At 42.9% G+C, this 14030-nt stretch overlaps 1 protein-coding gene across 4 annotated transcripts in view; it reads left to right on the plus strand.

Annotated features, from left to right (window-relative positions):
• LRP1 (LDL receptor related protein 1) overlaps positions 1 to 14030 on the plus strand; it is a 328104-nt gene that overhangs the window by 246622 nt on the left and 67452 nt on the right. For all 4 annotated transcript variants that reach the window (XM_056562521.1, XM_056562523.1, XM_056562520.1 and 1 more), the window contains exons 40-55: positions 994 to 1118; positions 1754 to 2125; positions 2916 to 3105; positions 3446 to 3650; positions 4877 to 5069; positions 5876 to 5998; positions 6197 to 6325; positions 7295 to 7414; positions 8219 to 8332; positions 9923 to 10072; positions 10202 to 10324; positions 11457 to 11573; positions 11657 to 11785; positions 12504 to 12626; positions 12944 to 13084; positions 13309 to 13496. In XM_056562521.1, coding sequence (XP_056418496.1) covers positions 994 to 1118; positions 1754 to 2125; positions 2916 to 3105; positions 3446 to 3650; positions 4877 to 5069; positions 5876 to 5998; positions 6197 to 6325; positions 7295 to 7414; positions 8219 to 8332; positions 9923 to 10072; positions 10202 to 10324; positions 11457 to 11573; positions 11657 to 11785; positions 12504 to 12626; positions 12944 to 13084; positions 13309 to 13496 — 2542 coding nt within the window. The remainder of the gene's footprint in view (positions 1 to 993; positions 1119 to 1753; positions 2126 to 2915; positions 3106 to 3445; positions 3651 to 4876; positions 5070 to 5875; positions 5999 to 6196; positions 6326 to 7294; positions 7415 to 8218; positions 8333 to 9922; positions 10073 to 10201; positions 10325 to 11456; positions 11574 to 11656; positions 11786 to 12503; positions 12627 to 12943; positions 13085 to 13308; positions 13497 to 14030) is intronic.

The raw sequence follows: 14030 nt of genomic DNA on the forward strand, positions 1-14030 counted from the left end.
TGTAAATTACTTCTATTTGAAAACAAAATAAAAAAAAAAAACTTTACCCTTCCAGTACTTTTTAGCAGCTGTATGCTACAGAGGAAATTCTTTTCTTTTTGAATTTCTTTTTAGACTTGTCCACAGTGCTCCCTGCTGACACCTGATGCCCATATCAGGAACTGTCCAGAGCAGGAGAAAATCCCCATTGCAAACCTATGCTGCTCTGGACAGTTCCTGACATGGACAGAGGTGTCAGCAGAGAACATTGTGGACAAGACCAAAAAGAAATTCAAGAAAAAAGAATTTCCTCTGTAGCATTCAGCTGCTAATAAGTACTGGAAGGGTAATGATTTTTTAATAGAAGTCATTTACAAATCTGTTTAACTTTCTGGCACCAGTTTATTTAAAAAAAATGTTTTCCACCAGAGTACCCCTTTAAACTCAAGGGTAAAATAAATGAATTACATAGCATTGTACCCTGTAGATGTGGCTAACTGGCCACAGAATAACATTTTTGCTGAGAGTGTCTCTTTAAACAGGTGTATGCTAACACAAACCTTTCATACGTATGCCAGAAGGACTCACATTGGACATACACCTAGCCCATAATACCTTATAGATGTGTTCAGTATATACATTAGTAGCTGTTCCTGACAGTAAAAGCAGTATGACAAGATGTGATACCTGGCAGGAGAATGTGTAAACATAATGAAGAAGGGGGAGAATTATCAAAACCTGTCCAGAGGAAAAGTTGCTAAGTTGCCCATAGCAACCAATCAGATCGCTTCTTTCATTTTCAGAGGCTTTTTCAGAAATGAAAGAAGCGATCTGATTGGTTGTTATGGGCAACTCAGCAACTTTTCCTATTGACAGGTTTTGATAAATCTCCCCCGAAGTGCTTAGACATGATTACAGCCTAACTTATATGTGTAAATAGATATGAAGTAATAGGTCTTCTTTTTTGTATTAGTTTGATACCCCTGACATCCATGCTGTTGTCTCATCTCACAGGACTCATGCTAATGGCTCCATCAAGAGGGGACACAAAGACAATGCTACTGAATCTGTATCTTTAAGAACTGGAATTGGAGTACAGCTTAAAGACATCAAGGTGTTCAACAAAAACCGACAAAGGGGTAAATAATTGATCAGCTATTTATATAACCTGAGATAGTACATGTTACTTCCTCTATTCAAGGATTTACAAGGAACTCCCTAAAGTATTAGATTATACTACTCTCTCAATGATGACAGGCTACTGGTGTTTGTTGTATGTATACTTTTCTAGGGGTACTCCACCCCTAGACATCTTATCCCCTATACAAAGGATACTGGATAAGATGTCTGATCGTCCCCCCTACGATCTCTATGCAGCACCCAACGTTAGTGTTTAGAACGCTGTGTGCGGGCGGCGAGGGTTGTGATGTCACGGCCACGCCCCTCATGATGTCACACCAAGCCCCCTCAATTCAAGTCTATGGGAGGGGGCGTGGTTGCTGCCACGCCCCCTCCCATAGACTTGTATTGAGGGGGTGTGGTGTGACCTCACGAGGGGCGTGGTCATGACATCACAACCCCTGCCGCCCGCACCCAGCGTTGGAAACAAAATGTTCCGAATGCTGGGGCAGTGGATTACCCCTTTAAGGTGATATTGCTTTATCAATTCTGAAGTTTTGGGCCGTATATTTTAATCCATATTTGCTTATATCTCGATGTATAGAATGCTAACTCGAAGTGAAGTTTTACATCATGTCTTCTTTTTACATTCCAGGAACCAATGTGTGTGCTGAAAACAATGGTGGCTGCCAACAGTTGTGCTTGTACCGAGGTGGACGCCAGCGCACTTGCGCCTGCGCCCATGGCATGCTTGCAGAAAATGGCCTAAACTGCAGAGAGTACGATGGTTACCTCTTGTATTCAGAACGTACTATTCTAAAAAGCATACATTTATCAGATGAAAGTAGCCTTAATGCTCCAGTTAAGCCATTTGAAGATCATGATCACATGAAGAATGTCATTGCCCTTGCATTTGACTATCGAGAAAGTGACAAAGGAGGCACACGGATCTTCTACAGTGATATCCATTTTGGGAACATCCAGCAGATCAGCAATGATGGCACAGGACGCAAGACCGTAGTGGAGAGTAAGTGATTTGGCTATATACTTAAAGCTCTATGGTCATCTGACCTAGTGTTGAGTGGCATGCGTTAAAGGGCTACTCCGCCCCTAGACATATTATCCTCTAGGGGCGGAGTAGCCCCAGCGTTCGTTTAGAGCGCTGGGTGCGGGTGGAGGGGGTCGTGATGTCACAACCACGCCTCTCGTGACATCACACCACACCCCCTCAATGCAAGTCTATGGAAGGGGGCGTGGCAGTCGCCACGCCCCCTCCCATAGACTTGCATTGAGGGGGTGTGGTGTGACGCCACGAGGGGCGTGGCCATTATGTCACAATCCCCCGCTCCATGCGTTCGGAGCAAAATGTTCCGAACGCTGGGGCAGCAGAGTACCAATGTAAGGGCTATCCCTATTCTTTGTCTAAGAAATGGCAGAATAACCATACTAAAATGGAGCCGGCTGTAGTTCCCATCACAGCTATTGACCAGGGGCATCACTGTGCTAAATCAGCATTGCGGTCCCTTTATTTCTCCAAATCAATAAAATCGGGTCTTCATCAGTCTGACTCTCACCAGTCATATAGTGGTGGCATATCATAGAAATGCACCTTGTGTGATGGGAACAATCCTTACATAGTATATTGTTATTAATGGATTTTGTTTTCTACTACATTAATAGAATACATTTATATTTATAGTATACTTACTCTGGAATAGGACCAGTTGAATGTTAGAATAACCAGGAATGATGAAAGTTTAATTTTTTTATATAGATCTGTGGCACATATATGGTAATTTTTCTCCTTATTATGACAGATGTGGGTTCTGTGGAAGGGCTGGCATACCATCGTGGCTGGGACACCCTGTATTGGACCAGTTACACCACTTCTACCATTACTCGTCACACTGTGGATCAAAGCCGTTTTGGGGCTTTTGAGAGGGAGACTGTAGTGACCATGTCTGGAGATGATCATCCTCGTGCCTTTGTCCTGGACGAATGTCAAAAGTAGGTGATGTTTTGTTGGGTGTTTTACCTCCTATTATCCAAGGTTCATATTTAGACATCACAGCAGTCTCCTGAGGGGTGTATTTTCTGTGTTACACACACACATGCCCACTTGCTGCACATGATCAGTGGCACTGTGACCAGTTTTGAGATTACACTAAGTGCACTTACCTGTGAGATAGGTATGGTATATTAATAATGCAATAGGCTTTCATTACAGACACACACTGCAGATACTCAATAGGAATAAGGTCTTAAAATGGATAGATTTGGGAGTGTCCATTGTAAGACTCATCATTATTTCCAGACATATATTCATGTTTTAATAATTCTTTTATAGCTTTATGTTCTGGACCAACTGGAATGAGCAGCACCCCAGTATTATGAGGGCTACACTTGCTGGCAGCAATGTACTTATAATCATTGACCGTGACATCCGCACCCCTAATGGACTGGCCATTGACCACAGGGCAGAGAAGCTCTACTTCTCAGATGCCACCCTGGACAAGATTGAGCGCTGTGAATACGATGGAACCAATAGACATGTAAGTGGACGGTAATGAGTCTTATGTGTAGGCCATATTTGTCTGTACCAGTCGCTCATATTTATTGAAGGGGCATTGCAAGTTAAAACACGTATCCCCTATCCACAGGGTAAGGGTGCATTCACACCACGTTTTGTACATACGGGTGCCGGATTCGGCGGGGGGAGGGGCAAACCGGGCGCTCCCGTACCCCGGCCGGATCAGCCCGTGACTGCATTTACTTTAATGACCTGACCGGAGTCAAACGGTGACTCCGGTTGGCTCAGTTTTGACCCGTATGCGGTTTCCTGACCGGACCTAAAGCAGTAGTTTACTACGGTTTTAGGTCCGGTCCAAAACCAGATACGGGTCAAAACATAGCAAGTCTATGGTATGGCTATAGCAGTCAAAAAGCAAATAACGCCTGAAAATACCTTTTTCAGTAAGAAAGTATTTGATGGCTCTGTTTACAACACATGTGAGCCAGAGTTATGTCAGGCATTACTCCTAATATATCTGATGGTAAGCATCAGCATGCAGCTAAGCAGTATACATAGTCTATAGACTTCTATATTAGGATAAAATATACTGTAAGGTATTCATTTATTTGGGCTGTTCCTCTGAACGTATACCAGCCCAACTGAAGCCAAAAGTACTTTCCTCTTTGTCCTCGAGGAAAGCAAAATTACAGCACAGATTTTCTCGTTCCTCTTCGTTCCCAGCCAGCACAGATTTTGTCATTCTCCTGGCCGCATCTATAATGCTCCATTAAAGGAGTACTGTGGTGTAGTAAAACATTTATTTACCCTATTTAAAGCATAGGGGATAATTCTTAGATCGCGGGGGGTCTCGGAACTCCGACTCTCACCAGGAAGGGAACATGTTGACCCGCGCACAAAGTGGCAGCTGACACACCTCCTCTTATCCCTACGAAAGCCGGAGATACAGCATTCCTGCTGGGGTCCACACGCTTCCTTCTTGGGGAGAGCAGAGGTGTCGTTCAGGAGATAGCTGGGGGTCCCAGTGGTCAGACCCCCGCAATCTAAGGCTTATTCCCTATCCTTTGGATAGGGGATAAATGTTACTGCTCCACAGTACTCCTTTAATGGAGCATTATAGATATGTTTGCCATTCATGCCAGAGTCTTTCCTAGTGTATACAGCATCAGGCTTTCTTGTGGTATTAGTGATTATTGTTATAGCTGCGGACCTGCGCCTTATGTCTGTATCTCTGCATGCTTATTTCAGTGGATATTAAAGTCTGATCCAGTCCACCCCTTTGGCCTCGCTGTATACGGTGACTACATCTTTTGGACAGATTGGGTCCGACGAGCAGTTCAACGTGCAAATAAATATGATGGCTCAGACCTGAAGCTCCTCCGAGGGGACATCCCTCAGCAGCCCATGGGCATCATTGCTGTGGCGAATGATACTAACAGCTGTAAGTAGCATGTTACGTTATTACTGATGATAATGATAGTGAGCTATAGTACCCGGCTATAGTAGTTTCGAAGTTTCCATACTGCCATATTATCCTAGAAAGAGATATTATATATATATATATATATATATATATATATATATTTATATATTTATTGTGTGTGTATATAACCAAAAATGGATACCTGGTGCAATAGAAAATTGAGATTGCATCTGTGTTTCCTTTGTCTGAAAAGAGCTGCTCTTTGCTGTGAACACCTTGCACAAAGCGCCATCTATAGGCTAGTGAATATATGACAATTTTATATGCTCTTTCTAGGTATTCTAGTTCAGTGTTTTCCAAATAGTGCGTCTCCAGCTGCTCCAAAACTAAAACTCCTTGCAGCCTCTGGCTGTCTGACCATGCTGGGAATTGTAGTTGTATGCAACAGCTGGAGGCACACTGTTAGGAAGAAACACTCTTCTAGTTTAGGGAAGTTTCTACTGCAAGTATAGTAAATGTACTAACCAAAGCTGCCGGCACCAAATGCAAAATATGTGAAAGTGGTAGCCACCTCTTTTGTGTATCACTTTGTTCTATGTCGAGCTTTATGAGTGTTAGATACAAATGATACACTTTCATATTTAACAATGTTCATTTGTGGTTACAGTAGTTACCTGTGCAGTGGATTGTGATTCTAATAAATTGCATTGAGAGCAGGATTTGCATGCATTTGCTCCATCTAGAAAATAGTATGGATTTTCTTAGTTTTATGCAGTAATACCTATTTTTTTTTTTTCTATTCCCCCCCCCCCCCCCCCCCCAAGGTGAGTTATCTCCTTGCAGCAACAACAGTATATGTCAAGACCTGTGCCTTCTCACTGCAGATGGGAGGGTAAACTGCTCCTGTAGAGGAGATAGGATTCTACAGGAGGATTTCACATGTAAAGGTATTGCATTTTATTCTTACGTGCCTATAACCATTGCTCCACATAGCAGCAATTTCCTGTGATTTTGCCCGGAGGATTGTAAGATCTGTTAAAGCAGAGTCTCTGTACTGGTTGATAACTGTTCCTATAGGCTGGTGCACATAGTGTATGCTATGTACTTATCACACTGGTATCCTTTTGTCTTCTTCTCTTGAACAGCCCAGAACTCCACCTGCAACCCTCATGATGAGTTTGAGTGTGGCAATGGTGACTGCATAAACTACAGCCTGACCTGTGACACTGTGGCGCACTGCAAAGACAAAGCAGATGAAAAGCACTCCTACTGTGGTGAGTGCGCACTTGTCCATATTTTTCCTGCATAAGACGGGAGGTAGCAAACATTATGAAAGGTTTCACTCACTGCTTTAGTTGTTTCTCTTTTGATGACAGTGCTTAAGAGAGAACTCTAGTGTTGTCAGATTTGGGGTGAAAACTTGCCTAGTGCAAGAAGTTCGAGTGTTATTTTATTACATTATACAGGGGTAGATTGGCATTACTCATCTCACCAATACCTATCTGCTCACCAGGTCCCAGCTAATCTCCAATATCTGGTCTCATATCAGTTAACGCTCAGCCCATCAGTGGTCATGACCACCGCAGGCAGTGATCAGCTGAGCAGACAGTGGAGACCTGGTGAGCATTGGAACAGAAAAGTGGATTGGTGATGGGAGAAATGTCAATTTGTTTAGTCTGTTTAAAAAAAGAAATACATTCTTTTTTGACTGCCTAATAAAACAATCAAACCTTAAACTACGCTTTCTCGCAGCCTTTAATATAAGGATGCCGCAGAGTCGGCCATCACAGTGCCATTCTGCCAATCCTTGGCCGCAGCAGTGTTTGGCCTCAGCAGTGATTGGCGAGCGGCACTGTTAGTTCCCCCAGATGTAGACGCTACGCACTGCAGACAAAGCACCTTTATGCTGGAGGCTACAAGGAAACGGAATTAAAGGTTTTATTAGATTTGATATATCTCTAAATGTCACCTTAAATGGTTACATTGTGTTTCAATATCATAATGCATAAACAATCCGAATAGCTCTGCAAGAAAAAATAAACAGTATATAGGACACAATGTTCAGGTTTTTTTGTTTTTCTTTTGCAACACTTTGAAATGTAATAATTCCCATATGCATATCTGCTTACTATTAGTTACCCTTACTAAATGTCAAAGCCTGGTAATACCCGTAGTGCGTGTTACTGGGCAAAGATGAAGTTTATGAAAGACAAAGTGTATCGTTTACTTCCTGTTATCCACAGCTAATCGCGTGTGTAAGAAGGGTTTCCGCCACTGCGTGAATGGACGCTGCATCTCCACCGCCAACTGGTGTAATGGTCTGGATGACTGTGGCGACAACTCAGATGAGATAGCTTGTAACAGTGAGTATGTCCAACCAACCAGCTGTTAAAGGGGTATTCTGCCCCTAAGACATCTTATCCCCTATCCAAAAATCTCTGCTGCCGCACCTCAGTCATCAGGAACATGGAGCGAACTTCGCTCCGTGCCTGATGACTAGCAATGCGGCACTGACGTCATGGCCACGCCCCCTCATGATGTCACGATTACGCCCCCTCAACGCAAGTCTAAGGGAGGGGGCGTGGCGTCCGCCACGCCCCCTCCATTAGACTTGCATTGAGGAGTGGGATCGTGACATCATGAGGGGGCGTGGCCGTGACATCAAGAGCCTCTGGGTGCAGCAGCCAGCGTTCTAAGCAAACGCCAGGGAAGATTGCGGGGGGTCCCAGTGGTGGGCCCCCCATGATCAGACATCTTATCCCCTATCCTTTGGATAGGGGTTAAGATGTCTAGCGGCGGAGTACCCCTTTAACCCTCGTTCTGCTATTTCTGTCTGAGTCTGTTTATGAATAGACAAGGATTAGCAGCTCACACAAAAGGGCGTGGATTCATATAAAGTTTCATAAAAACTTCCCTAGACTTTATACACTGCTTCATGATAACATCAGTCCAGTTATTAGCCCCAGATGTTGTTATTGCACATAGAAATCTGTAAGAACTAGTAAAATGTCCTTCATACATAATCATGAAACTGTGAGACGTGCGTAACAAAAATATCAGATATCCACCAAAACATAGATGTTGTTTCTCCTTCAACTTAGTAACAGCTCTCTGATATTATTAGGTGGTACCATCAATTCTTTGCTGACCCTTTTTGTATATTGTAGAGACCTCATGTGCCCCAGAAGAGTTCCGCTGTCGGGATGGAAGCTGTATTGGGAACTCAAGTCGCTGTAACCAGCTTATTGACTGTGATGATGCCTCTGATGAAATGAACTGCAGTGAGTAATAATATCATATTAGGTCTTAGATCAGCATGTCTGTCTATACATACAGAGTACAGAGGGTCCAGGGCTTTAACATCTGACCCATATATTCCAGGCCATTGTAGAAATTTTGTGAGCTGCTATATGGCACAGTTATTTTTTATGCCATACATGTGAAGTTTATATTAGCAATCAGGTCTGGTCACTAAATAAGCCACTAAATAAAATCGTCATAATCCGGAACGGAGGCTTCAGAATGAATGCCACTGTATATCCTTATTGGACACGCCCCCTATGTTCAGCGCGTCACAGAGAACGGGCGCAGTGGCGCGCATATAACCTCCGGCCCTTGCCGGAAGTGACGACAGACGCCGACAGTTCACACACCGGAGTGAACAGAGCTGGACGGAGCCAGCTCCCTGCGCCACAGCAGGTTGTCGCGCCCGCCCCGCAAACCAGGGATCCGTGAGTAAACTTTGGATCAATGATGATACGTGATCCAGACTTTCTCCTGCAGGGCGCAACCTTGAATAGTGTATTTTTGCTTTTCTTACAGGTGGACCAACGGATAGAGTCCTGGCCTATAATACAGGGACAGAGTCTTGTTATTTATACATACCTGCTGCTTTTCCCTACAGGATTTATAGTGATAGGAGAATATTGTTATTGCAGATGGATGACCTGTTTCCTACGCCAAGGACCTCTTTAATACTTCTTTTGATTTGATATACCGATTGTATATACATAAAACCTGTCAATCTGACTTATCTTCTCTGTACATATTATATGCCTCCCTGAGGACGCCATATAAATTTATGGCAGAAACGCGTCGGTGGTATAATATAATAGCGGTATGATATGCTGCTTACTTTGGTAACTTATAGTTACTAAGTAGCTGTGGCACAGTTTGAGTGTCTCCTCCGATCCTGGAAGGTTACTGCTCCTGATGGTCTACATCTATTCTATTTTTTTAATGGTGTTGGAATCAAACACGTTTTTTTGGGTGATTTTTAAATGATCCAAATAAAAGTTCATTTTTATGCACTACCCTGAACACTTATACTTTTTCTGTTCTTTTGCCATATTCGAATGCTGGGTGGAATTACGCTTAAGCGTGGTCTGACGTGGGACCTAACATATTTACGTCTAGTTGATTATCACTAAATAAGCTGACAACATCCATCCATGTGTCCATCCATATGCTGTCCGTCCATTCATATGCGGTCCTTCCACGTGTCCATATGTGTTCATCCATATGCCATCCATCCATGTGTCAATCCATATGCTGTCCGTTCATTCATATGCTGTCTTTCCACGTGTCCATATGTGTTCATCCATATGCTATCCATGTGTCCATCCATATGCTGTCCGTCCATTCATATGCGGCCCTTCCACGTGTCCATATGTGTTCATCCATATGCCATCCATCCATGTGTCCATCCATCTGCTGTCCGTCCATCCATGTGTCCTTCCATCTATGTGCGGTCCTTCCACGTGTCCATATGTGTTCATCCATCCATGTGTCCATCCATATGCTGTCAATATTCTGTCCAGCCATGCGGCTATATACTTCTAATTGCTTATGTTTTTTTTTTTGGTCCCTAGACATCACTGACTGCAGCAGTTACTTTAAATTGGGAGTCAAAGGAGGAACATTCCAAAGGTGTGAGAGGACCTCTCTTTGCTATATCCCCAGCTGGGTCTGTGATGGGTCAAATGATTGTGGAGATTTCACCGATGAGATGAATTGCCCAGGTAAATAAGATATGCATTAAAAAAAATTTGTATAAACTATATTAAGAAATATACTAAGTCACTTACATTCTGTATATCCTTATCATTAGTTTTGGAAAGGTATTTTAATGTAATGAAAATGTTCTCTAGGTATTCGCAAGCCACGGTGTCCAGTGAATTATTTTGCCTGTCCAAGCGGACGCTGCATTCCTATGAGCTGGACGTGTGATAAGGAGAATGACTGTGAGAATGGAGAGGATGAAACACATTGCGGTAAGGAACTGTAACACTCAATCGGCATGCGCTCTTAGCATTCTCCATGGGAGCACAGGAGATACTAGATATGGCGCTTGTGGATTCATATAAAGTTAGAGTACCTGTCACCAAAACTATTTTTGATATGTTGTCAATTATCTTTTAATAAACAACTTTAAAATTGCATTCCTTTAAAAAAATGTCTGTTTATACAAATGTTCTGCTTTATATAAAATGACCTCTAGGGGTCTCCCTAGAAGTCCCAGTCACAAGTCTCCCATAGAGTTTGGACTCATGCCAGCCTGGCATGAGTCCAAACTCTGTTAGTGCAGCCGGGATACTGAGAAGCACAGCGCAGCTCCCTGCCTGTCAATGAGACAGGCGGGAGCAAGCGCTGTTCTGCCGCACGGCCTGACATCGCCGCGTGATCAGGCTCCGCCCTTCTGAAGGAGAGCCGGCTTGCTCAGTGCAGCGTTGGTGAAAAGGAAAGATGCACGGAGTCTCGGCACAGCGGCGCTCGACACGGCAGGTCTCACTACTCCACCTCCCTGTAAAGCACGTGCAGTGCTAAACAAGGAGACCCCAGAGCAGCCTGCCGCGCCATAGGCAAAGCATCTCTGCACGCTCCCGACACTGAGTGCAGCAGAGATGATGTGAGGGCGGAAGAGGTCCCCCAGCAGGCTTCAGTGACATTGTGCCTGCTGGGGCACGCCCACATCCTCCTGCTGGCAGCTCACACTATGTGAGCAATAAGCTAGGTAAGAAACAGAGCTTTTTAAAGCTCTAAAAAAATTTAAGGGCAGGGGGCGTGTTAGATGTAGTTAGGGAACATAGTGTGAGTTTGTTTACAATAGTTTGGTGACAGGTACTCTTTAAGGCATTAGGCAAAGATTATCAGCATGTAAACAAGGAATGTTCTGCTAGCAGTAATGGAAGTGATTGGTCGCACAAATGATCCAGCGAACATTCCTGTGGCTATTTATTCCCAGTTATTGGGCCTTGTAAATATCCATAAAGCAGGTGCTGACTGACTTGTATGTAGTCCATCAGTGCTGGTAATGCCCTTGTAAAAGGAGGTTTAGGTTGTCTTTATTCACAGAGTGAATGACAAGTGCCTTGACTGGGACTTTTTTTTTTTGGCTTTTAACAGACAAGTTTTGCACTTCCATGCAGTTCGAGTGCAATAACCATCGTTGTATCTCCAAACATTGGGTGTGCGATGGATCCGATGACTGTGGGGACAAATCTGATGAGGACATCCATTGCCGTAAGTCAGTACTCAAGATCTTTTCTCCTCATTCTTCACCAGAGGCAAAAGATGCCAGCAGTGCTTTGTTTCTTGTGTTTTAGAATCTGCCACGTGTAGCCCTGAAGCCTTCCAGTGCCCCAGTACCCACGTGTGTGTACCCCGTCGCTGGCTGTGTGATGGAGATAAAGACTGTCAAGACGGGGCAGATGAAAGTGTCCATGCTGGCTGTGGTGAGTATAATTTTGTTTGTTGTTTCTCTAATACTGTTCTATATACAGTAAAACCTCTCTAAAATACCATTTTGAATAGACCGCCCCTGATGAAAAACAGATTTATCTCTAATGGTTTTTCCAGGTTTATTGGCCATATTCTTTTCATGGACCACCCTGCTAGACGACCAATATAACTACAATTGTGGGTGGTCATTTCAAAGAAGGTTAGCAGTATCTATATAATCCGGACTTTAGTGTGTACATTGATGATCTTAAGATATTTATTTTAAAAGGCCGATGGGCCCACTCCTGTTTGTTTAATCTGCTTAGAGGTCATCTGTTCAGATGATGTGAGAAGTAAATGGATTGGTAATCCTCAAAGCCTCAGAGTACAAGCACTTTTACTTAGATAGAAGGCAGTAGACCCTCTATAAAGTACAAGGGGTATAGCATTGGCATCCAGAAAAGAGGTAAGGCTAGGTTCACACTGCTGTTGTGCTCTGACCCATCTTTTTTTTTTTTTTTTACGCCGAATGAAACCTGAACGGGTCAGAATACAACTGACACCACCGGGTCCCGGCTTATCTTATTGACTTGAACTGGGTCTGTTGGGTGTCTGGTATTTTAAAGTCTACTCCTGTCCTACTGGCGGTCTTACTGATGGACCTTGGCCATGTATACAAGCCCTAAATGGAAAGAAATGTAGTTGCTAAATGTAATGTCTCTTTGATTCCAGTTTTCAACAATACCTGTGACTCTAAAGAATTCATGTGTCAGAACCAGCAGTGTATCCCCAAGCAGTTTGTGTGCGACCATGATGCCGACTGCAGTGATGGATCAGATGAGTCTCCCGAGTGTGGTAGGTGACCTGCATGGTGAGGAGCTGTGGGCAGTCCATACGTGTAGTTAAAGCACTGTTTCCCAACCAGGGTACCTCCAGCTGTTGTAAAACTGCAACTCCTAGCATGCCCGGACAGCCTAAGGCATATTTAAATGTATTTTAGTTAAATTGAATATAAAGTCAGTTGAAAAACTTTTGTTTATTTATTATTATTATTTTTTTTTTTACCAACACCCATCTGCTACTGCTATATCCATTTATAATAATGACAGAGCACATCTCAATGTACAGAACAGCTTATCTAACCTGATTTTTCTTCTAATACATTGAATTAGAATACCCTACCTGTGGTCCGGAGGAGTTCCGCTGTGCCAACGGCCGATGCTTACTAAACAAACAGTGGGAATGTGATGGTGAATTTGACTGCCATGATAAGTCGGATGAGGCCCCCAAAAATCCACGTTGTACTAGCACTGGTAAGGCGAAAAGATGTTTGCGGAGCTAGAGTTTAATACTATATTCTTATGTAGTGTCATGTATGTGTGTGTGTAGATATATATATATATATATATATATATATATATTTATATATATATATATATATACACACTTTTTCTTTTATAATATGTATACACTCTATTACTTTCTAGATAAAATGATAGATAAAGGTAATGTTTTGTTTCCCTCCCCCCCTCTCCAGAGGGCAAATGCAATGACACATTCTACCTGTGTAAAAATGGCAAGTGTATTCCTGAGCATCTGATGTGCGACAACAACAATGACTGCGGGGACGGCTCTGATGAGCTCAACTGCTTCATCAATGAGTGTCAGAACAAGAGATTGAGCGGCTGCAGCCAGGAGTGTGAGGACCTTAAGATTGGCTACAAGGTACACATCAAATCATGGCAAAAGGGAATAATAGGGTTATTTTAGGTTTATAATATTTACGTATCAATACCAAAAAGTTATCTTCTTACATGAACATTAACATTATTTGACCGGTAGTTTAACCCCTTAATGACGCAGCCCATTTGGGCCTTAAGGATGCAGACAATAACATTTTTACTTTTTTCGTTTTTTCCTCCTCGCCTTCAAAAAATCATAACTTTTATATTTTCGTCCACAGACTAGTATGAGGGCTTGTTTTTTGCGTGACCAGTTGTCCGTTGTAATGCCATCACTCACTTTACCAAAAAATGTATGGCGCAACTAAAAAAAAATACTATTTGTGTGGGGAAATGAAAAAGAAAACCGCAATTTTGCTAATTTTGGAAGGTTTTGTTTTCAAGCCGTACAATTTACGGTAAAAATGACATGTGTTCTTTATTCTTTGGGTCAATACGATTAAAATGATACCCATTATAACATACTTTTCTATTGCTGTTGCGCTTAAAAAAATCGCAAACTTTTTAACCAAATTAG

This window comes from Hyla sarda, chromosome 2 (assembly GCF_029499605.1).
Source record: "Hyla sarda isolate aHylSar1 chromosome 2, aHylSar1.hap1, whole genome shotgun sequence".
NCBI classification, from domain to species: Eukaryota; Metazoa; Chordata; class Amphibia; order Anura; family Hylidae; genus Hyla; species Hyla sarda.